Here is a 24,680-nt window from a genome sequence, read left to right as displayed (position 1 = left end):
TTCCTTAAAAATTCAGGACTCTGTATGGTCAGATGACACACAAATCAAAGGGTTTTCTGCACTGATAAAATTCCAGGAAATATAGGGCAGAGAGTGAGGAATAGAGATAGCCAGAAACAAAAATGCTCAGATCATCTATCCAAAAAAGTTGCTTCTCCAGCCAAATTACTCAGTCTTTTATGAGAAAGATGTCTTGATTTGGAAGGGAGGAAAAAACAGTTCCACCAGACAATAAAAAAAGGCTCCAGTTGAATTCTAAATACCAAAAATGGCAGTGGAAACCCAGCTTGTTCTCTGTTGTGGTAAAACTTTCAGTTGAAACCCTGAAATGAGTAACCCTCGAACAGGTACCAGAGACCTTGGGCTGATGCTAGCAAAAATCAGAGTTTCTATAACTCTGTTTCCACAAAAGCATTCCTGCAGATTCATCTCCAGAAGCAGCTCATTAAAATGAGCTGTGAATCACAGAGATAAATGTCGAATCAAACTGATAAGCTTCTTATATATACCAAATTTACATGAGTATCAGATATCTCCCTTCATTAGGCTGGTTACAACTTACCCTGTAGCTATAACTGAGGCTCTGCTGTTGCAAAATTTTACTGTACATGCTTATGGAGTCAATAACAAATTCATCTGCAAATTCATTTGTCTGCAGTAACTAAAAATGCTCCTCTCTTGTTTCCTTGCTCCTGCCTTGCCCAAACCATAAAACCCAACAATTTCTGAGAACCACTCGAATGCCTATGCAGTAAACTAAAGGAAGACTAGGTCTGTCTACAGATTTACTATGTAACTTCAGCTAAGGCATATTGCTCTGCACTTATCTTCTGTACTAAACAGGAAAATTAAAACTCTGAGCTCCCACCCCACCCTAGAGCTGTGCAATCAGAGCTGTACAAACATGTACATAATTACACCTCAGAGCTTGCCACAAATATGCATCATGCCCTGCCATCCAGAACTTTCTAAAAGTAATTATTTTTAAAATTAAACAAATAGTTTGCCCTCAGCTTCACTTTTTAACTAGTGTGTTAAAAAGAAAAAAGAAGTTGTTTCATAATTGCTGTTACAGAAGAGACTTGCAGTATATTTTCCACCACCAGCACAATTAGACCTTATTCACCTCAGGTGCAAGAACAGGCATGCTGACTATACACCTCATAATTCCTGACTCAATTAGGACACAGCAGATAATCATTCCTTTTGTAATGTATTAACGTCTGCCTACCCTTCTGTATTATTGGCTTCTTCCCTTTATTCCCACTGGGTTTTAAGTGGTTGTAATCTAGCAGCTACAGCCACGGCTTCTTGTTTTAAAAAGCTCAAGAGAGATAAAATGAATTAGAACAATTAAAGCCTTTTTCTTTTTTCATAATATCCATACCTTGGATCCTAATCCAAACTGCCTATAATTAAAAAAAAAGCAGAATATACACCACAGGTATCTTGGCTGGCTGCATCAAGGGTGAAGCTTAATGGTGTCTTGTTTAGAGCCAATACAAAGACCAAAAGACCAAAGACATTGCCAACCATTTCCTTTATTTTAACAAGTCCCCAGCACACACAGCATACCTAACATCCAGCTTCCCTTATAATGTCCATTTGTTTTCCAAGAAAAACAATCTAAAGCCTTCTAGTGATCGCAGAGATTCCAAAAAAAGAAAACTGACTCCCCTTTTTACCCTCTCACTAGCTGATTGTTCTGTCTGTTCCAAGCCATCTGACCAAATTCAACAGTGACCAAATTCGACAGCAGTGAATGGCCATCAGTCTTTTTTGATCAAATTACTGCTCAAACCCCCTAAATTTTACCAACAAAAACATTGTCAATAAACTGCTCCTTCCCAGATGGGGAGGAGAAAGAACCATGACCATCTGTCTCTGAGCTACAAATGAGTTGTGCTCTGTCTGCTCAGCCAGTTCTGTCTCACCTACAGCACACCTGGCCCACAAACCTCATTTATTTTCAACAGACAACACCCGGCCGACTGTTCTCCACCAAACTTTTCTAGAGCTGAAAGCTCTGTGTGCTTTGCAGTGCCAAATACTTCAGAGAAAGGGAGTCTCTGTGGCCACCCACATTATATTCAAATGCACAAATGAGCCAAGGAGGTTTGCATAAACAACTTGGTACAAAGTGCTGAGATGCTGCTGTATTTCTGCATGACAAGTTCATTACCATTTGGCATTGTCTCATGCTGATGTACAGTGAAAAATAAAAGGGAGACAGAGAGACAGTTCACAGTTACAGTAATTTCATTTTATTTAATAAAAACCAGTATCAGATTAAAAATACAAACACTTCGGGTGATTATCCAGCGTTTTTCCCTGTGTGCCTCGAAGAGCTCAAACCAACCAAGGATTGGGAGAAAAAACAAAAAAAACCCCAAAAAATAACACCAAACAATTTTGGCTGGAGCTGTAAAATAATGTTGCACCAATTAAATTACACCAAATATATTATTATAACTTTGAAATGGCTTTCAGACCAATAAATAAAAAAAAGACAAATTCAAATAAAAAAGTTGACTTTGTATTACAAAAAAAATTAAATAAGAATCACAACACTAATAGTAACAATGTGCAGTCAAGTTTTTTTCTTCTCTTCTAGGAATGATAACATGCCAGTAAACATGTAACATGCCAGTAACATGCCAGTAAATCCCTACGTAACATTTCCAGTTTGGCAGCAAGCAGTCACTCACTCGTTCACATTTGTACACAAGGAAGCAGGCCTGGGCAAAAGTCTCGGAGATAGGAGCCTTCAGGGTGCTCCTCACTTCCCTACCACAGCCAGCTGAGCTCCTTTCCCTTCATCCTGAAATCTCTGTAACTCCACTCAAAGTTTAGTGCTAGATGTGCACGGAAGGCGTGATGCACTGGACAGCACTGCACGGGAGAGCACTGACTCACACCAGCTGAGGATGCAGCTCTTACATCTCAGGGCATGAGTTAAAAGCCGTGGCTGCAAGGCACATCCACCTTTTTTTCAGAAAGGCCATGGAGGCTATGTTGAGTCATTTTAAAATGCACGACAGCAAACCTGTTAAATCAACACACTGCAAAATGGTGCTGGTTTGGGATGGGTAAAAGAGCACATGCAGGGCTTGTGAGAGAAGATGAGATGTCTGAATATCATACAGAGAGGTACACATCTGTGACCTGCAGTTGCCCTTCCTGAGCAAATGACAGTGGGCCAGATTTCACTTGACCACCTGAGAGTACATCTCTCAGAGATTTCATGGTATTGACGCCGTTTATTTCAGAGTCAAATTTGGTCCAGTGTAAGTGGATAAGTAAAAGGTAAAGGTTCTCCACAGATTAAGTGATTTAGGAAATTCAAGCTGGTTCATCTTTATGCTAGGTAGCCCACTTGATTTTTAGGAGGAACGAGCAGACTTAAGTACCATGACACACTGAATAAGAGGAATCTGCAAATGAAATTGCTCCTGGTCCCAGATGCCATCGATATATGGACTTATCCCCAGTTCCCAAGGAATCCCCAGAGGAACTCTATTCAGTTTCTGCACCATCTCTACAATTTGGGACACAGTGGGTCAAACTCTGCTTACAGTTCCATTTACAGGGCAGGAGTGAGATCAGAACTTGTCCCATGCCCCCCTGCTCTGGGTATGAGTGTGGATATAAGTTTTGCAGCTGTGGATCATTTGACATCATCAGCTGAAACCTGTGATTTAATCACACGAGTGCACCTCCAAGAAAGCCAGGGGCAATGTGCTCATGGAAATGAGACTGAAATGGGCCTGAAGATTCCAGTTTGCCCAGGCCTGTCAAACACACAGTGCCTTTCTGACATAGGCTTACATTCAGGTAATCCAGTAGACCCACATGGTACCTTTATGGGAGTTGAAGCCTAAGGTCTGGATGGCTGGATATGTCTGAGAACACAAATGCATATCCTTTTTTTTTCAAACTAGTATCATTGCACACTCAGTATCAGCTACACTAGATAGAGGCAGCCCCACAACTTTATGCTAACTCTGTTATTAAATCTACCATTATCATTTCATCATTCAATTCTTTCTGCTCTGTTAACACCAACCTAAACACATTTTCATTTGCAGAAAGGCATCTTCCCATTAACTTTCTGACCTCTATCCATTTCCTACGTTCTACAACCTTTTTGTTACCTAACATTCTGGTTGCAAACTACCGTCACCCCCAAATACTACAAGGTAGCAGCAAGGTGGCACAATTTGCTGATAGTAACTGAACTCTAGACTGGAGGGTCAGTTAACCCTTGGCACCCTTTGTCAGATCCATCTTTTTCTGGGCATTCATCTAGCTGGCCATTTCGAAAGAGTCACAGATTGAACATATGGATTGAAATGCCTTAAAAGGTCATTTAGCTGCTGATAACATCCATTCCTTCCAGTTGCCATTATCATTTCTGTGGCTCTGTTTTTGCTGCTAGTTGGAAACAATTTTAGAACTTTCTACCCACTGAAGAGCAATGGGTCTGGTCACTGTGGAAGGTCCAGATATGAATGCCTGCTCCATTGCTTGTCCACAACCACCTCATGAGGTTTTTCTTGGGCAAGTCTCTCAAATTATCTTAGAACATGTTCAGAACCTCTCAAGTCACTCTGCTGGAACGGACCATGATGACCACTTCACCTGATGTCCTGCATAATGCAAGCCAAAGATTCCCACTGAGCACAGTACCCAGACAAATAACCTCAGAGGGAAATAAAGCCTCTTGTTCTAAAAGGCATCCAAATCTGACCTAAAGAATTCAGCTCATCTCTTCAATAAGCTTATCTAATATTAATTACAAACCTCTCAAAACATGTGTCTCTCACTTCCAGTTTTAACTCTGTCTAGCTTTGACTTTGAGCCATCAAGTCTTGATGCTTTTGTCTGCTAGCTCCTGATGTGCTTTCATCACAGATACAAAGACCAAAGGTTTTTCTCTGGTCAGGTAGATAAAATTTTGAGGACATAAAATTAGAGAAGTGTGAGATGGCTTTGGGGTAACTTTACTTGGAGTTCAGCTAAGTAGGTACAGCCAGCTCCTTTGAATCAAAACCTACCATTGTCAGCAAATCAGTGACCTGGCTTACTCCATCATAAAGGTACACAAATAACTCCCTTCCCTCCCTTTTCCATCTTCCCTCTGCTAGTTGAGCTTGTTGCAGATCTCTAGGGCTTTCTTGTAGACCTGAGTCACATCATCCATGTCTGTGAGAAGAGAAAAACTGCTGTCCCCCAGACGGTTGCGGTAACGCTTTAGATACTGTGGCCGTGGGCGGTTCTGAAGTCCTTCAAAGTTTTGGATCTGGAGGAAATTTTCAGCAGAGACACAGCTCCGTATTCTCTGCCTGTTTGGCCTGTTCTCTTGCAAATCCAGCAAATCAAATGAGTCACTGGACAAAATACTGTCATCACTAATTACGCTGGAAGGGCGACTGTAACTTCGAGGTAATGTGTCCCCAGGCAAGACCATTTCTTCCATGGCCTCCAGCGTTGGTGTGTCAGAGCTAATCAAAGCAGGTTCAATGCTGTTGGTAGAATACTTGCTGTTATGTTTCAAGATGCCCTTACGCCTGCAGGAATGGCTGTAAGACCCATTTCTGGATGGCTCTGTGACCCCTGGAGAAGTGTCACTGTTTACTGTCTCATCATTATTGTCCAAGAGTTCAGAAGATTCACTTCTTTCTGGAGAGGAGTAATAGCCAGACTCCCTCTGCTGAGTTTTCTTTAAGATTCCTTTTTTTGGCATTAGTGAAGACTGCTTAGTGCCATATTTGCCAGCTACCTCTCCCTCTACAACACTTTTAATGGCCACACCAGTCCTACACAACTCTTGCTCCATCTTAAAAGCAGAGGGTAACACTGGGCTGACAACTCCTTCAATGAAACCTGCACTGTGAGAGCGATGTTCACTGTTGCTCCTTTTCTTCAGGATGCCTTTGGGTCTCTTGGAGGTTGGTTTGGCTGCATTTTCAGCTCCTCCTTCCTGGATGGACTGTGAAATGTCATTTTCCTTTTTTGATTTTTTCAGAGACCTTTGTCTCTCTAGTGTGACTTCAGGACCTTTGGGCTTAGAAAGGCACTTGATTTTGGTATCAGTCTCTGGTTGGAGGCCAGTAGAACGGTGATGCCAATCAATGAACCTTGCCAGCAGTGGGGACTCGGAGTCCCTCATGGCATCACAGTCACAGACACTGCTCTTGTAGCCCCAGTTAACCCACCAGTGGTTGGCAATATCTTCAATGGTTGCTCGGCGTTCAGGGTTCACCATCAGCATCCACCTGATAAGACCACGAGCATCTATGGGTGAAGAATGGCATGTAACATTTTTAGAACATGGGCATTCTTAGGTTTGTCAGTTTAAATTGAAAGTGTGAAGACAATCAAATGAGCAAAAATAATGCTCCATACTACAGAGAAAGTGAAAAGGAACAAGGCTTTGACTGTCAGTCAATGATGGAAAATGCCTCTGAGCACTATTTTATCAGAAGAATATGATTCACTCTGGAAAATGTACTCTGGGCTATCCAACAAATTAATGTTTATACTGTATTAGATAGTTAATAGTTCCATATTACTGAAGGAAGTCACCAACCTATTGATTCTAATGACAAAACTTAGAGGAAAATAAAACAAAATTGGGGTATTTTAAATTATCTACACATTATTGCTTCTGTATTTACTTTTTCCATGAACAATGTAGTCTTCTGTGTATTGTAAAGCTTTATTTCCATATAGAGAGAGAGAAGACAGAAAATTGAAAGGAATGGCAAACAACCAAAACAAGATAAATATTCATTTAAATATAATATTTGGATAGATATTTAAGGCTGGAAGGAGTCATTATAATCCATGAGCCAGACTTAGTTGCTACTCTTCTGTCACATGACTGCTTAATGAGCTATCCTCGACGCCAATGTGAACACAGGGGCATTAATTCAGATTTTGGACTGCCTTCTTTAATAAGAGACTGTGTTGCTCTGACCATTCACCTTCTCGCTGCTTGTGGTAGCCCAAGTGTAGTGAGAGGACTGACCAGTATGTTGGACAAGTTTACAGCTTGTCTGAACAATTCCACTTGCAATAGCTAACAGACCTTCCACTGTCACAGATCTACTGAAAAGAGCCCATTACAGCTCCCCAAGGCAACAAAATCTATCTGCTACAAAACTTAAATTTCAAAAGGGCTTTTGGAAAGTGCTGCACCCAGATGGGAATTTATAGCAGATGAACTCAGTAGGAGAATGAGATTTTTTCTTTGGGCGTACATCATTCTAAAATGACACTGTAACATGTTGGAAGGGGCCAAACAAAATGCTCCATTCTGAACTGCTGTCAGCTCAGTACATGGCTCTCCCTCCTTTTTCATACCTGAGGTCTGTGTTGGCTCACGATATTCTCCACTGCTGATCTGCCTGATGAGATTTTTGTGATCAAAGCCATCAAAGGGCATCGTTCCATAAACCAGAGTGTAAAGCAATACACCAAGGGCCCAGCTGTCAACCTGAAATACAGACACAATATGTGTGAAGCCCAGGAAAGTTGATCCCTGCCCTTCTCAATGCCATTAGCACCAGAAGAGCAGCATCATGTCCAGCTGCAACTACTGCTGGGCAAAATGGTATCTAACATCTCACTAACCACCCACAGGCAATGTAAACAAAAGTGAAGCAGCTTAAGAACTTCAAATACAGGACAGATCCAAGTGAACTCACATGTACAGTAACATTTGCATTAAGACTCCCTCTCAAGAACATTATCATCAAAGACATCCCCATATCACCACAGAAAAACTGACCCTTCTTACCTCTGGGCCTCTGTAAGGCCGTCCATTAACTATTTCAGGGGAAGCATACAGTGGGCTTCCACAAAAGGTCTGCAGAAACTTGTCTTTATGATAAAGGTTGGAGAGTCCAAAATCAGCAATCTGTAAACAGAATTGCATAAGGCATTTGTAATATTAATGATTTCTTAAAGTAACAAAAAATCCTTTATTAGGAAAGACTTAGCTGTATTTGTTTCTGCCATAGGGAAAAACTCAATGTCGGTTTTACTTTTCTCTCTAAAGATCCCTCTAAAGGCCACCAACTGTACAATCATCAGCTGGTAATTTTATCCTGGATGAATTGCGTATGCCTGCAAAGACAATCTCATACTGGGAAGCTTGCTGTCCATTGACTGCTCTTCATCTTGTATAGTTACTAATACAAAAGGAAAGCAAGCAGAAAGTACCACCCTTCTTATCACACTCATGCAAGCCAAAAGCCACGACCTTCAAATTCAACAGGAGGAGGGAGGCAGGAGTGTTGCAGGAAGCTAGAGCATTACTGGAAGAAAGTGATTTTTTAAATCATCTGGAATGTAGCTATGCCTGAACAAGGGGCAAAGCAAGGCAGTCACTCACTCCTCCAGATTCAGGGACATGGGTCTGAGGAATCTGAGCTGTTAAGCCCATGAGATGTCTATCACAAGATGTCTATCATGAGATAATAAACACAAGTCTGGTTCCTAACTGGAAACAACAGGCCCAAATCTGGCTTGCCCAACACAAACAAAACTTCCCTTGGGACTGTTGGGAATAGTGCCAAATATTCCAGAAATATTCCAGAAAAGTGCAGGATCAGGTCCAAATATTTTGTTCACTTCAATTCTCTGTTCTTGTTCTTACAAAACAAAGGCTGATGACAGCAACACTAAATACTCCCACAACCTCAGCATTTTCTTTGTTTCTCTACACTGTCACTGTCATATTTTCTGAAAAATCTCTTTGCCCAGGATTTTCTCCTGGGAAGCTGAGAAGCCTCAGAGATAAATGAAAACAATAATTATCTGATTTGCTTCTCCTGTGTTTTGTTGCTTTGGAATGTGTTTGGACATTGTTTACCAACAGGTGGTTGTTTCATTGGTTTCATGTGAATTGTTTTTACTCAATGACCAATCAGTGCCAAGCTGTGCCAGGACTCTGGAAGAAGTCACGAGTTTTCATTAGTATCTTTTTAGCCTTCTGTCTGTATCCTTTCTGTATTCTTTAGTATAGTTTAGTATAGTTTAGAGTTTAGTATTCTTTAATATAATATAGATAATAAAATAATAAATTAGCCTTCTAAGAACATGGAGTCAGATTTATCTTTCCTTCCCTCGTCGGGGGTCCCTGAAAATACAACATAGCACAAGGCAACACATCTCATTTTCATCTTGTTTAAAACCCAAATGCTTCTGCTTCCCAGAGATACTTGTATTACTGCCCACAATCAACATAATGCCTACATAAAAGCCATAAAGCACAGGCATAAAAAAGATATTGTAGATATAAAAGACGGGAATTTTCTCTGGGTTTTCTTCACCTTATTAATGTCTTTTCTACCAGAAAGAAATTAAATCGTAGGAATTTTCACCAGAGAAAATTCATGAGAACACAAAGTGAGTGGGAAAGAAAAGGACTCGCCAGCACCATCATTCACTCTTGGCTTTTTAAAATGTGTATCATCAATGCCTCTAATACCTGTTGAATTACATTGTTCAGTGAACTCTTGGAAAAGGTTAAGTCTTTGTCTCTACTACCTCAACTAGTACAGTTACATTGAAAAATGACACAGTTGAGATGAAAACAGGAACACATATATGCTTTATGAACTGGCAGAAATAGATATATAGTTGTTAGGTACTTTTGCGTTAGAAATACAAACTTTTTATATATCCTTTTTACACAAATTTTAAAGTCACAAGTCAGATACGAGATTTCCTGCTTCACTCTTCCCTATTTTGATATTCTGCTTGTGCAGGTGTTTCACTGACAATCTGTATTTATCCTGATCAAAGAGCAGCTGATTTCTGTTCATTAATTTAAATTCATCTCAACATGTTCATTCATAGATTGAATCCACTCAGTCCCTCAGACAGCGTATTATCAACCAACAGCAGAAAATTCAACCCTTAAATACATGCTGTTTGTAAAATCTTCATTGTATGGTTGGAATGTCATTGAAACAGCTGGTGTTGAATTGCAGTCTGAAAACATATTCTCATGGCTCAGATTGCACTTAATTGCCTTAAATTCCACTTTCTTATCAAGTCACCCTGCCTGGCTTGCAGGAAGTTGATTTTAAGCCTTATGAAGTCTGCCCTGTCAATCAGGGGAAGAATGGGATCATTTCAGTGTTAAAAATTCGTGCTGGTCACTGATTTTTATTTTAGTTCAGGATGCAGCTAAGACAAGGACAAACACTGCACAGTGTGATTCCTTATGAAAATACATTCCCTTAACACCATGGAATGTATAAAATGCATATGGATGTGCATGAATATATATAAAGATATTATATATTTATATATATATATATATATATATACACACACATGCACACATATAGCGATACATGCCATTGTTCACTCTAAGAAACTCTCAGACTTGGGCATTCATGTTTTCATTTTGACCATTCAGGAAAAGAGTATTTATGTTACAATCCACTCCCATGCTCACAGACTGATGTTTATCAGCTTTTCCCATTAAAATTGTCATGCCCCCCCAAAACAAGATTAATAGAAGCCAACATTACTTCATGTTCTTGGCACTTAAATGGAACTAAGTCAAAAAAACTTCCTAAACTGGGAGGAGCAGAAAAGTGGACTTCCATTCCTCTTGCTTCAGGAGTATATGTTTCATATTTATTGATAGCTATGTTAAACCAGATGTAAGTTATTGTTGAAGCGTGGAATGTAAATTCCACGAAGTTCACACTCATGGAAATTGTCAGCTTTATCCCACTTAAGAATCTGTCTCTCTGTAGTGCAGATAGAGAAATAATTACGTCTCTTAAAGCAAATGAAATATATGTGCATTTGGTGAGACTTCCAGCAAAGTAAATCCCAATTCCATACATTTAGTCTGTTTATACAAAACCCTCGTGGGTTTTTAGTGGTTAGTCTGATTGGTGTCCCCTTACCAGCCCAAGAGAATGAGCAGTTAGCAGGATTATGTTACTGCTACACTTGCATTGTTCTACTCTTCTGTCACTTTGGGGTTGATCATACGGTTATGTCAAACTCTGCTAGACATCTCTTTTAGCTGCAATTCCCAGCCCAGGAACTGTTCTCATCCCTACTTTGAACAAGGATGTTCAGTCTCAGAAGTGTTTAAAGCTCATTTGATTCATTTATGTCTGCTGCATTTAGTTGTTCTCAGTAAAAGTCTGCAGGAAATAGTACTGCATACAAGTCCATAAAAAACCTAGTAATACACCACAGATTGCATCACTTTTTCCTCTCATTGCACTCCATCTCTGGCCTGTGGATATGCAGAAGTCTTCAAAATATGTACTTTTTGTGCTTCCAGACACTGGTGTTTCCTTGTTGCTGTACTCTAACATGACTCTGCTTCCAGAGATTTTTACTCACCATCACAGCTCTTAAAAACAAAACAAACTCCTTCTTATGTCTCCACACTCCTTCATGACCTTCATTTAATTATCTAAAGCTTAAGAATGGTCTCCGAGTTAGTGTAGTAACAAGTAAAATGGCTTGGGACCCTTTTAAGTTGGATAATAATTTCTAATGGATTACTTGTCTTCTTTATTCCCTGTTTTAAAAGTATTATTTAAGCTGCTATACAGGGATCTATTTTTACAACATAATTTTTTTCTTCACATTATTATGACATGTTTTTTAAATCATAATGCATAGATCACTGGCTTCATCAGAAACATGTATTTAATTGCACATTGCACCCAAGAACGAAGAGATTCCTTTAATTTTATCATTCTTAAAATCAAACTACCAATTTTGTGTTTGTAATTCACTGAATGAAATATAAATACTAGGAAAGTACAGATAATACTATCAAACCATTTCTAGAAAATGCCTTCCCCTGAGTATTTGAAGCCTTCAGTCAATACCAAATGCCTGCAATTTTTTTCTGCCTGAACAAACCACGTGTAAGTACTCTCAGAATGTGGACCTGATAAATTTCCTCCTAATAAATAATTTACAGTTCCATATGTGTTTCCTTGCCAACGGTTACTGTTTAGTGAAACAAAGAAAAAGTGGGAAGTAAAATTCTGTGCAAGTAACACAGAAACCACAGCAACATATTCAAAACCTCAGCATCAGGGAAATAGTGGCTGTATGTTTACCATCAAGTATTCAAAGCTGACCTTAGTCACAAGATTTAGTAAAAGAGAGCAGAGAGAAAAAGAAAAATCATACCATTATGCATCTCTTGAAGCAATCCAAGTTCAAACACTATTGACTGTAAGATGTATGAAATACCAATACCTTCCTGAGTTCAGTCTGTTTTTCAGTTTCATGAGACCCTTTGCACAAGTAGTGACTAGGGGACAGCCAAGAAGCCACTTCCCCATGCCAAGGCAGCCTTGACTGCTCAGAAGCCTTAACAGTGAAGAGATGTAGCTGAGGAAAGGCTGGAAATGTGAAAAACACCTACAGCAGTTTAAACACAATGCAAGTCAGGAAAGGGAAACCCTCAAGAAAAGCCTGTCCAAATGACTGCAAGGTATGTGAGGAGGCATTGCCACCTGAATTTCTTCCCAACAGTGCCACTTGCTATGGCAGCTGAAATGCATCTGTGGTTCTGAAGCCCTTGGGTCAGCTCCAAGTGCGGACCAGACAAAGCCACCTGTCCTTGCCCCATCCTTCCGCTCTACCCACAGGTGAACAACTCCCATAAAGGACAGAGAGGCAGGAGCAGAGCTGTCTGACAAAGATCAGCTCCCCAGAGGCTTGAGGAAATAACTGGTTTTGCATATGAGGACCACAGTGCAGAGATCCAGCTCTCCACAGCTAGCAAATTCCACAAATTCCTCATTTCTCTCAAGAATTCTCTGATTAGCTGGGAAGATCGTTTGGCATGTAATGTGAAAAGAAAGGTCATCCTGCCTGCGGAAGCCTGATTTGTATACAATGTCCTCGAAAGGCTACTTTTTGTTTTCAGCACTGCTGAGAACAGCTCTGGCTGCTGCAGACAGTGTCCCTGTAGGAACAGGAGAGGGGAGGTCTGCTCCAACACTGGATGCTAACAGCAAAACATCCAAATATTGCCTTGGATGGGCCTTCTGTAAAAGACTATTTTTGGAAACTGCATATTTATGTGTCTTTAATCCACTAGCTGATCCAAGTTAGCTTCTGTCATCAGCATTACACAGATGGCAGCTACCACATGTTACTTTCCACTTCCATTGCACATCAGCTCAAAATGAAGGCAATCTCTCCAGTGTGAAGCACAGAAGGCAGTGCCTACAGCCCCAGGGTTTTCACTGGAGACAAAAGGAAGACCCAGGCTATTTAGGTACTGGGTTACGCAAGCAGCTCCTTGATTACTTTTTAAATTAAATAAGGATGCTCAAGCATCAGCAGAAACTCTTTGGTGTTCCTCCCTCTGCTTGTTTGTCTATGGATGAGCACATCCAGCCACCCTTACATCCAGCTACCCAAGGAGGAAAAAGGTTGAAAGTGAAACAGATTCAGCCATTTGGAAATTACACTTATTTTATAAAGGAATACAGATAGGATATATATATATATATATATGTAGGAAATTACTATGGAAATTAAATCTCTGCATTATTTAACTTTGTGCTACAGCTATAAACAATAGAAGAAAAAGACAGGAAAAAAAGTCACTCTTATGCTTTCACTGGGGAGAACTGGCATGGAAATGACATCACTGACATCACTACCCAAAGTATACGTTTGTGTCTGAAGTTCCAAGGCCATTTCCTAATGAAGCACATGTGCTTTACTAGGTTTATTTTGAAACTCTATTTGCTTATTTTCCAGCCATGATCAAAAGAACATTCAGACTATTCTGTAGGAGGCACTTGAACCCTGTAGACCAGAACAGTTTTTTCCTAGCCTCAGAAGCAGCCAGCAATAATATGATTTGTACAATAAGAGCGATTGCACGAAATGCTCTGCTGTTTTCTACCAGTGGGTAGATACTGCATTGAGAATCGTGGCCTTTGTGTGGCAGGACAGGGCTTTCACCTCCAAAGTATGCAATACTTCATTTAGTGTGTATTACTGGCAATCAGGGCTGTCTTCCCCCAACCTCCAGCCTCTTGCCAGATGCTGTTGCTTAGTAGCTGTTACTATAACAATGGCTCTTCTAATGCCTTGGGTAAAAATGTTATAAAACATGCAAATCCATTCTAAGAAACTGAGAAAAAGAATCTTACCTTAATATTAAAATTGTCATCAAGAAGAATGTTTTCCAATTTTAGGTCTCTGTGGACAACACCATTCTGAAACAAGGAAGAAGAAAATGGGGAAGAACATGAGAAAATATTGGAAAAATTAAAGGTGAGCTGGCAGGGTGGTCTTTGCATCTACATTTCAGGGCTGATTTCACTGTCATAACACTCACGGCCCAGTGACTAGCGGCAGGCGCTGTATTAGTCCCTTGGTGTGTGGTTAAGGGAAGAATGACTGGAATCTGTCCTCCCACAGACACTCTGAAACATCAGGGGGTGGGGGCAGAGCGGGGGGGGGGGGGGGGGGGGGCGCAGATGGCTGGGGCGTGTCTTTTCAGAACTGAATTTCATCCTGGATCCTGCCCCCACTGTGTGAAAGCAGGATATTCTTCCCAGACACGAGAAACCAATATCTGTCAATGACGTTAGCCCCTATAAAAGTCCACATTCCTCCATGAGTAGCCATGTGGATCATGGATCGGGGGAGTTATAATCCCAAAGGATTGTAAATGTTAGAGATGGAAGCAAACAGACTGGGTCTAGGTCAGAACCTTCTTTACAGAAACTTGGGAAAATTAAATGCATCAGGAATGGCACTGCAGCTTTTCAGCACTATGCAGTGAGGACTTTGAGAAATCCCATTTTTTATGAGATTTTGTTAAGTGTTTTAAGAATTCAAATTAAAATTATGTTAGCTGCTCAATGCCTTTAACCTCAAACGAGTTTTGGCTCTATGCAGTTGTTTCATAAACAGAAATAAAAGGTCCATGATGACAGCCAGTCAGCTACCTTGGGTTTAATTGCTTGATTTGTTATTCCAAGTGGATACCATGATGGGTAAGGTCATTAGCAAATGGTATCTTTCCTGCTACATCTGGTAAAGTTACTTTTACCTATCCAGAATGAGTATGTACTAAAGCTCATGCATGAACCTCACAGCTTTCTCTTGGCTTTTTCTTTCATATATCTCCTATTCTAAAGTTGTTTACTAGTATATTCAAATTGCAAACTAACACTTGTTTGAATGCATTAATATTAAAGCTGGTTATATGGGATGCCTTCTTTAGTTGATGTTGTAATTTTTGAGTTTTTAAATGTCAGGAGAAATATTTTAAAGGCAAAAATGCAAGGTTTGCCTAAAGTAAGGGTGTGTCTGGTATCTGTCATAGCACAGGAAAACATCATTAGTCTTTAAAAAGGCACTAGTTCAGTGTAGTGCTTTTAATGAAGATCTTCTGTTGTACTGATAAAATCATGTATTCTGATACTTAATAATGAATGCTGTTGCCTCAGACATGCTTTGAAATATATGCCAGTAATCAGCCTTGAAACCGCATTTTTTACCATTAAATCCTTTGCTCACCTTGTGGCAGTAATGCACAGCAGAGACTATTTGTCGGAAGAAGTGTCTTGTCTCTCTTTCGCTTAATCGCCGCCTCTCACTGATATAATCGTACAACTCTCCTTTACTTGCATACTCCATGATGATCACAATTTTATCTTTATTTTCAAACACTGCACAGAAGAAAAGAAAAAACCCCTACAGTTGATTTAATACATTTTAAAATTGACACTTGAAAGAGTGAAGAAGACTCGGGATGTCTGATCACATCCTAGACCACCACTGACGCCTGGAAAGATGTACTAACAAATGTCACTGCAAAAAAGCAAGTTCCAAAGCTACTTTTTGCCAGAGGAAGATTACAACACCTCAGACCAAGAGAAGGAAATTGAGTTTATCCTCTCTTTCATATGGCTACATGAACCTCTTTGTCTCAAATAATACGGGGTTACAAGGTGGCAAAGAGTGAGGTGAGGTGAAGTGGACACTTGTGCCAGTAAGATATGAATACCAGCTCCTGCTCCAGCACAGAATTCCTTGTACAAGTAGCTCACTTGAGGCCAGAGGATAGAAGCAGACAGGAAAGGGTTTGGAAAGGGCTCATAGAAGGCATAATACATTCTTGTCTTCAGTAACTGAAACAAGATTGCCATTTGGCTTACAATGACTGTTGGTTGTCTTTCACCTACCACCAAAATCCAACAAGTATCCAACTGATGGATGTGCCCTCCTCCATCCCAACTCTCTGTGACAGCGTAGCGGGCATGGACACCTGAACTTGCTATGGCTGCAGCACCTCCAGAGCAGTATAGCTCTTGTCAGTATGGCTCTGTACCTTGTCTCATGCAAACAGTTCTTCCTCAAGCTTCCTTATTTCCTGCCCCTACCATGTGTCCCACTGCATGTCACAGACTGAATGCTGTAATCCTCTGTCACTTGTGCAGAGCTGGCAGCAATGCACAATGCCAGCATAAGCAGAGCAAGGAAAATCATCTCATCCACGTCACAGCCTGACTGTTCTTCGGGGCTGAGAGTATGCTGTGTCACATACTGTCAAGGACTTCACCGTGAGTGGCAGATAACTAATATTTAATCTAGTAAAGCAGGCTGTTAATAGTCTGGAATTGCTGTATTTTCCTGGCTGCTAAATAGCTCTTCTCTTGTGTCACTGAAAATCCATTGCAACCCACTGGAAACTTCCTGCACCTGTCATAAGTAACCACTGCCATATGAAAACATGGTGATTTTTCCTTTCTTTTTATCTGTGGCAGCCCTGGTCACACTGGCAGCAAGGCAAATACAAATTAATGAGGTTAAAGGATCTATTACAAATAGATGCTAGTTTTGACAAGCCCAACTGTAATGATGCCTTCCTATATGTCTTTATCAAAGCTCAGCCAGTAGTCTTTGGTGATTTAAAAAAAACAGAATTAAGCTTCAGCTTTTGCAGTGAAATGTGAAGCTGCCTCTCTTAACACACAGATATTTACTTCTCTTAGGCCTTGTCTCATGTCCTCTCACACTCTGTCACTCAAATCTACAAGCCAAAGCCTCTGCAGTTCACTCTAACACCCCTGAATCCCAGCCAAACAGCTCTGATAAAAGAGAGAGCAAACAGCCAGATAAAATTGGCTGCTTACTTGTCTGCTGGCCTCACTGTACCCCGAAGCAGAGGCCTCTGCCAGTGATTATATCCTATGTGCATCCTCATTAGCAATAAACTTCGGAAACTGGGAAAGCCGTCTCTGGATGGATTATACATACAGTATCCTCTCCAAGAAACACAGACTGATACTGTCTGGGAAAAACTGAGCATGCTCCATGTCATACAGGGAAGTGCTGTGATGTGCTACCAATAAAACAGTAATGAGCACATTCGCTTCTCTAATGTTAGGTACAGGCTTTTTTAAGAAGGCAAAAAAGAAATAGCAAGCTGAGACAAATCACTGAAAATGCTCTCATATAAGACATACGATTTAAAACAAACACATAAACCACACAACAACAATAACAACAAAATTCCCCGAAACCCCAGCTGATTCCATGAGTTAGGGGTTATTGTATCATGCATGAACATGTATCACGTACATGTAGGTTTAGCTGCCACATGGCAGAGATGATCTCAGTGTACTTTCATGGAAATATCCCATATTCATGGAATTATCCCATACATATCCCAGGCAGTTCCAACTGAGGACCACCCTCAGCTCAGAGGCACGTTTGCCCTTGGCTCTTCTTGCCCCACTCCTCCAAAAGCTGATGCCCCACCAGGTGTGCAGTGCTCCTGGTGACAGTAACAGCAACAACAGTCCTGCCACAATAGAGCATTCTTCCAGGCTGTGTTTTTATGAAAGTTTTGCCTTCATTACTCAGTTCTAAGAGTCTTCTCAAATCATCCTTGATGTTCTGAATTTTTAAATCCTAACATGTAATTTGCCATATTAATACAAGTCCTGATCCAGATATATTTTCCAACATTTCTACAGAAATTAGGTGGAAAGCATTTGGTTTGGAGGAATGTGCATTCAAAGGCACTTTCCATTTCAAATTTTCTCTTACACCCTCTAGGAAACTGAGATAATACCATCAAGCTGAATTTAGGAAAGCATAAATCCCTGTTCCAAATTTCAAATTTTTGTCACAAAGCCACACTAGAATCAATAGAAACAGAATTGTTCCAGAAACTCGTATTTGGTTTTCAGTTTACTGGCACACTTTTTCACGAGGGAGAATTTTAAGAGGGAAACTATCCTTGAACTTAGGCGACATTACAGAGCCCTCCTCACCATCATCATAGCTGAACAATTACAGAATTAAACAGCAAATTGTTTCTCCACCCAGGAGCAGAGGTGAATAGGGAGGTATTTTTTTACAACTGTGTCATTTCACATCAGAGCACCTCCACAGTATCAGCTGAACCTCAGGAGTGGGCACGGAGCTATCCTCTGCAGGGATGGAACTGAACAGCAGACAGAAAAATCTAAAATGAGAGCTGCAGCTGAAGGAAGAGGAGGTTGAAAGGCAGTGGGATTTATGTCTTCACACACACACATAGCCTTAAAGAGGAATTTAGTGGTCAAGACTATCAGGCAGATGAAAAGGTGGTATTCTGGCAAGTCTTACACCATCAGCCAAGTACACCATGAATCTTCCCAGTAGTATTTAGGATGTCAGGCAGGTTTCACACAGGCACTTCTGAATTTCCCTTCTGAGCACAGCATGTAGTTTTATAAACAAATGCTCAAGAAAGCCTTGTAGCCAATGGCTGGAGGAAGAGAAGAGGGCATTAATTAAAGCTGGATTGACTTACTGCAAAGAATAATGAGGTAATAAATATAATGCCCTGTTAGCACCTGGGCTGTAACTTGTGGGCTGATGATGGATGAGTTGCCTCCATATAGCTTTGGGGACACTTGGTTCACTCTTTGTTTTTGTTGCAGATGATTTATAACCTGCCATCCTACTGCATATTCATTCTGAAACTCACCCTCACCTAGAAGTGTGCCTGAACCCTGGCTGCACCTACTAGCAGCAGAGAAGCATAACTCTGGCAGGATGCTGAACCCCAGGAACTTTCCAAATCTTGCTACTTCTGGGACAGCCATGTCATATAAGCCTGCTCCTCAGCCCTGAGCAAGGTCAAGGGATGGAGACCATGTATGAGTAAGGTGGGGCTGCTTTAGCTTCTTTCAAACCATCAATACTCTGTAAATGGCTAGCCAAATTAGATAAGCAGAGAACTGTCATTACCAACACCCATACATGGATAGCAGGGGAGATGGTCTGTCAATTAAGAATCAAGATAGGGGGGTTGCTTAGATACAAGGCACAAGCTTCATCTATTAGAGGGGACAACAGCAGGAGAAATGCTTGCTACTGGCCGTGTGTCATCTATTTCTGAGCGTCTGTGTTTATTTGCACCACTCTGAGTTACTCTGAGAGCTGCAACAAGACCTTGATGCGGCGGGAGGGCAGCTGCACTGCCTCAGCCACAGTGGTCAAGTGCTGCTGCAGAGTAGTGCTTGCAAATCACTACTACTCCTTAGCAGACAGAGCCTGCCAGCTGAAGGATTGACTGTGGAGATGACTGCATTTTATGTGGCCACAGGGGAGGAAGCAGGGACAGCAGTGTGAGAGCACATCAGGAACCAGGAGCAGGAACAGCATGAACATCATGGTGTAAGGAAAAATGTGATTGTATCCCCAGGAGATGAACAAAGGACTAAGACATTGGCCATAGCAACGCACAGAAACAGCATTTTCCAGGGGCTGCAAGTTTGCTTGGGCTTGGTCTGCTCAAAACCACTTGGTTTTGGTTTCCAAAAGCCTTGGGAACCTAAGCAGCAAAGGGTGCTTAACATACAGTGGTGAAAAATGTCTTACTTTTCTTTAAATCCCACCCTTAACTCTAACATGTTTGTTTCTTTTTTAAAAGTGACAGAGAAAAAGTCTATACCTTCAGGCTCATAATTGAAACCAAATCTGCTGACTTCAAAGTTCCTTGAAGAACATAAATGTGAAATTGGGAAAGAATTTCACTTTTTGCTATCAAAGAGATATCTGAGACAAAGTACATTTTCTAACATGAATAATCCATCCCTTTTTCACAGGCTGTTCAACTACAGTAATAGCTCTTGCATAAAATCTCTCCACTTATTTATAGTTAGAGGCTGTGAAATCATGAACTCAGCTTCTATCTACAGCCTTCCATTTTCCAAATAGCTGGCTGACCTCTTGCTCATCAGCATTCTTCTTTTCAACCCTACGGCCAAATTTGTCCCTCCAGCTACACCAAAATCACCTCCTCTGAAACTCATGGGACAAGACACCAAATGAACACGCTCACTATATTTCTTCTCTGCTAAGATGTGCTTCACCATAAAATTGTTGAAAGCCCAGATGGGCACGGTTTTGCAAACATCGGTCAGAAAGGTTTAGTGGTACACTGTATACCTCTCTATTAGGACAATTCACTTTGGACTAACTTACTACCAAAATAAAAAAAAAGTCCTTCCTCCAAGCTCAAAGAATACTAAAGTCAGAGTGAGTGCTGAGGGTGGAGGATTCTTGGACTATCTCCTTGTGGGCTGATTCCATTTGGTTTACATGTAACCCTGGGGTAAGGATTTTAGTTTGTTAGTTTAAGAGGGGCGGCCAATCTCTTTGCACTGGAACCATTTGAATTCTCCTCATGCCTTTGCTCTCTATCAGAGCAATCTCCTAAATTAGTTCCAGTATGTTGACATTCCTTCCATCTGGTGTCTTTCCATTCAGTGGTATTTTTATTACTCTCCTAACAGCCGAAGACAGAAGTACCTTTCCACTGCTATAAAATGCTCTTTTATTAAAGGTCAGCCAAATCAAAAGAACAAGTAAGTTTGTTTTTAATTTCGGAGATGCAGACTAGAACAACCTTTTCATTCAGAAAATTCATGTATGACCCACTTACCTCACTTGCGTAAACAAGCCTTGAATTATTCTTCAAAAAGTCATGCGAGTACTGAAAACTGTCTTTTACCTTGGAAATTCAGCCTGATCCAGCTTTTGTAGTTTTGACTGTTTTACAGCCCCCTGGCATAATGTTAATTTAGCTGGTTTTTAGCAGCAGTATTATTTTATTACTGTTTTAAACAGAGCATATAGCAGACATGAAAATATCCCAGACCAAATGAGAATATCACGTATATGCATACACATAAATTTATGCATATGCTCAACTATAATTGAAGACATCAAGATATAAAGTATGTGTTTTAATGCTAAACTTGTGTTAAATTATTCTTCTAAATTATGGCCTTTTTCAGCCAAATTGAATCTCCTTTTTAATTAAAGGAACGTTGTTAAGATCCTGCAATAATCTTTTTAAATCATACAACATGTTATAATTTACTCCTCCCCAGTGAGGAGATTAAATCAGAATGGGATCTATTATCCTTGGTGAAGTTGCTTCTCACAGAGCAAGACTGAGGATATGCAGATTATGATGGTTTGCTCTTTAGAAGGAAGGAAAAATGACAGTTACCAATTTGGTCACAATAACACATTACACTAATTGTCTTTGTTTCGGCAAAGAATACAAGCACTAACTCCCCTTTATTTAAATGTTATTTAAATGTCGAGGAACTTCAGAGAGGCAAATATTTATATTACTATGGCAGGACTGTGTAAATGAGAAGATCAAAATAAATTTCACCGCTGCTGGCAATCAGTTTGACATTTAAACTAGACCTGCCCATGATCTCACACATTTGAGTTTATACCATGTCCGATGAAGTCTGTTTAGGTGATCACCCTGAATGGCAGGAAATTCATAAAGCTGAGGTATGGTAACTAAAGAGTTAAGTTTGTTTATTCTTGCTTCATTAATATCTCCAGACACTTGAAATATTACTTGATGTTCTTGGTTGTAATCAACTAAAAACAATGTTAATAAAGCACTCAAAACTCAAAAGCCTACATAATTAGAGGAAATTAATTAGAAATGTGTTTAAACAGTATCACTACAGAAGCACTTTCTCTTGGCCAAAAAAAAGAATAATTTCAGCTTTCCAACTTCCAACATTCTTGATTAAAGCCCAGTCATCCATATGATGTTTAAATGGACTCATGGCTTTTTCAGGTGTTTTGCACACAGAAGGGGGGGGGGGTCATTAGGCAACAAAGTTTGTTATGATTATGTCTGAAAACCAGAAGATAGCAAAGGCTTGGACAGAGGCTGGGATTGCTCTCAAATGTCACAGCCTGAGATAGGTGACTGTTTTGCCACCCTGGCCCCGGCTGCTGTCCCACCCTGAGGTCCACATACAGCTGATGGCAGGAGACACTTGTCTGGGCCAGCACTGCTGTAGGGATGCAGTTCCTCAGCAATGGCTTGTGTCCACACACCTTTAACAGCTGCCACACAGGCAGATTTCTGACAATGCAGCTGGTTTTGCTGATGATATGATGACTTGACTGACACAGCTCCCCACACTGGAGACAGGCCTATGTGTGTGTGAAACACCAAGTGTGTTTATGCTTTGCTGCATGAAGTCTGGCACAAAACGTGAGATTGAACATGTATTTGGCAAGTGCAGTGAGTATCCTGGAATACTGTGCCACTGCTGTTACACACTGTCAGATTATCTCCTGTTGCCTTTGAGGTTTGGAAGTAGAGCTGAACCAGTCTCCTGATTAAGCATGCAACCTAGCTCAAGCACTTGGGAGATCCATATTTTGTGCCTTGTTAATGCAAAGTGTGCTGCACTCTTATAAGCATCCTGGCCCCAGTTCAGCAGAGCACTTCAGCACACATTTTCCTTCAGTTTCTCATTTACATTAATACCATCATGTTCCACAAGCACCAAATTTTGATCCTAATGTTTATTCATTCTCCAGGGAAGATCTTCAGTAAACCATTTCTGCAGACATGTTAGCTAATAGTCGGTTCACCTTTAAGTACATTTTGCAAAAGGGCAAACTTTTCTGTATGGTTATGCTGACCAAGGACAACTCTTTCAGCACAGAAACAGTCATGCAGACAACTGTACTTCACACTACAAAGACTCAAGAGCTCACTCCTAAACGTATCTAGTGTAACTTCACCCTCATGATTGGCCCAACATGTGTTTAAATGTTCACAGAATGTTCCTTCCCTGGTTTAACTTTTATAAAGTATTGCCAGATGAGGCAGATTTTGCACTCAAGCTACTCCTGGAAAAATATGTTAGCTCTCAAAGGCTTTATTATAAAATCCTGGAATTTTCAAGGCAAAAAAGCAATAGGGCAAAGGAAGGGTGAGTGGCAGGGGAGAGACAGACAGATGAATGGACAGGGGCATTATTCTATAAACTAAAATTTATGTGCTGAAATCAGAACACTGCCAGCAAAGCCAACTTCGTTTATCCAGTCCCTTTCAAGGAGTTTAAAGTCACTTAAAGGAGTACTTCCCTCACAGCCACACTCAACAGATTGCCAATTACAGCCCTGCTGAGAGGATGTAATTTCTTTAGTCACAACTGTGCATCTGCCCTGGCAGTAATGGGCAAGGTACATGCTTTATGATTAGGTTACAAAGAAGCACCTCTAAACTGAAAAGTTTGGTTTCCACAGATCTTAATTTGCTTGGTATCAATTTAAAAAGATACAGTTGTATTTACATCAAGTAGACAAATTCAGAGGTTAATTGCTATTAACAGGAAGGTCAAAAGGATACCTAAACAAGATCCTACTTAAGGAAAACACGTTTGTAAATGCAGTACAAAGAGCTTTCAAAGATTATTACAGGGATATCCAGCATTGTCCATGGTACATCTGTGCAACCTGGCACCTATAGAGAGTGTAGTGGCAGTCTGGAAACCTGCAGTAAAAATTTGTGAGATAGGAGTAAAATATCTCAAGGGTGGCTTCAGTCTTAAAGTCAATCTGATCTAAGTTAGTCAACTAGACTCCAACAGGAGCCTCCAATATGTCATTTATCCCACTCATCTGAAAAAAGGTCTCCCAGGAGGGAGCCAACCACACCGAGAAGATGCTGAATTCTCTTGACTAGAGAGGCACGCTAGACTTGTAGCATACACCAACTGCAGAATTGTTGGATTGCTTAATTTTAGTGAGATTAAGCCCACCTCTTAGGATTTACTGACTTCAACATTTTGTGTCAGGGGATAGCAATATTATCACTCTTTATGCATCACTCAAGAGGAAAATCTTGTGTTTGAAGTCCAACTTTGAGAGGATACAAATACTTCAGCCCTTGATGTAGTAGCCCCTTAACTTCACAACAAGTACTCTTCAGCTTCAAGAGAAGCACACACTCAAGGGCCCCTGAGGTCACACCCTCACCTCTGGGCAGCTCCTGTGGGTTCAGCTGCATAACCACACATCTTCCCAGTGCTACCGTATCTTAAGTTACAGCATTGGCTGCTACAGGCCAAATACTGACTCTGACTGCTTGGAAAACACACCAGAACCTGATACGGGTGCTCATCCTCCTCAGACAAGATGAATTCTCCATCGTGGAGCTCAGCTGGCTTTGCTGCAGAAGCATTGCTCCTGTCTCCGCAGGGCCAGAGAGGGAAGTTTTACTCCCCCAGGACTTAGTGTCTGCTTCCTAAAAATGCTGTAATCTTTTTCACTTTTACAAATATTTTAACTCA

At 40.6% G+C, this 24,680-nt stretch overlaps 1 protein-coding gene across 2 annotated transcripts in view; it reads right to left on the bottom strand.

The window, feature by feature from the left end:
• Nucleotides 1–2,241: 2,241 nt before the first annotated feature.
• Nucleotides 2,242–24,680, bottom strand: part of NUAK1 (NUAK family kinase 1) — a 46,886-nt gene continuing 24,447 nt past the window's right edge. The window contains exons 3-7 of one of the 2 annotated variants that reach the window (XM_059472264.1): nucleotides 15,565–15,716; nucleotides 14,187–14,252; nucleotides 7,805–7,924; nucleotides 7,369–7,501; nucleotides 2,242–6,297 (exon numbers count right to left, since the gene is read on the bottom strand). In XM_059472264.1, coding sequence (XP_059328247.1) covers nucleotides 5,144–6,297; nucleotides 7,369–7,501; nucleotides 7,805–7,924; nucleotides 14,187–14,252; nucleotides 15,565–15,716 — 1,625 coding nt within the window. In that variant the 3' untranslated portion in view covers nucleotides 2,242–5,143. Of the gene's footprint in view, nucleotides 6,298–7,368; nucleotides 7,502–7,804; nucleotides 7,925–14,186; nucleotides 14,253–15,564; nucleotides 15,742–24,680 lie in introns of both variants that reach the window. The other variant, XM_059472265.1, reaches the window with a different exon arrangement.

Source organism: Ammospiza nelsoni, chromosome 5 (assembly GCF_027579445.1).
Source record: "Ammospiza nelsoni isolate bAmmNel1 chromosome 5, bAmmNel1.pri, whole genome shotgun sequence".
Lineage (NCBI taxonomy): Eukaryota > Metazoa > Chordata > Aves > Passeriformes > Passerellidae > Ammospiza > Ammospiza nelsoni.
Note: the sequence above shows the minus strand (reverse complement) of the source record. Positions and strands in the feature narration are given on the sequence as shown.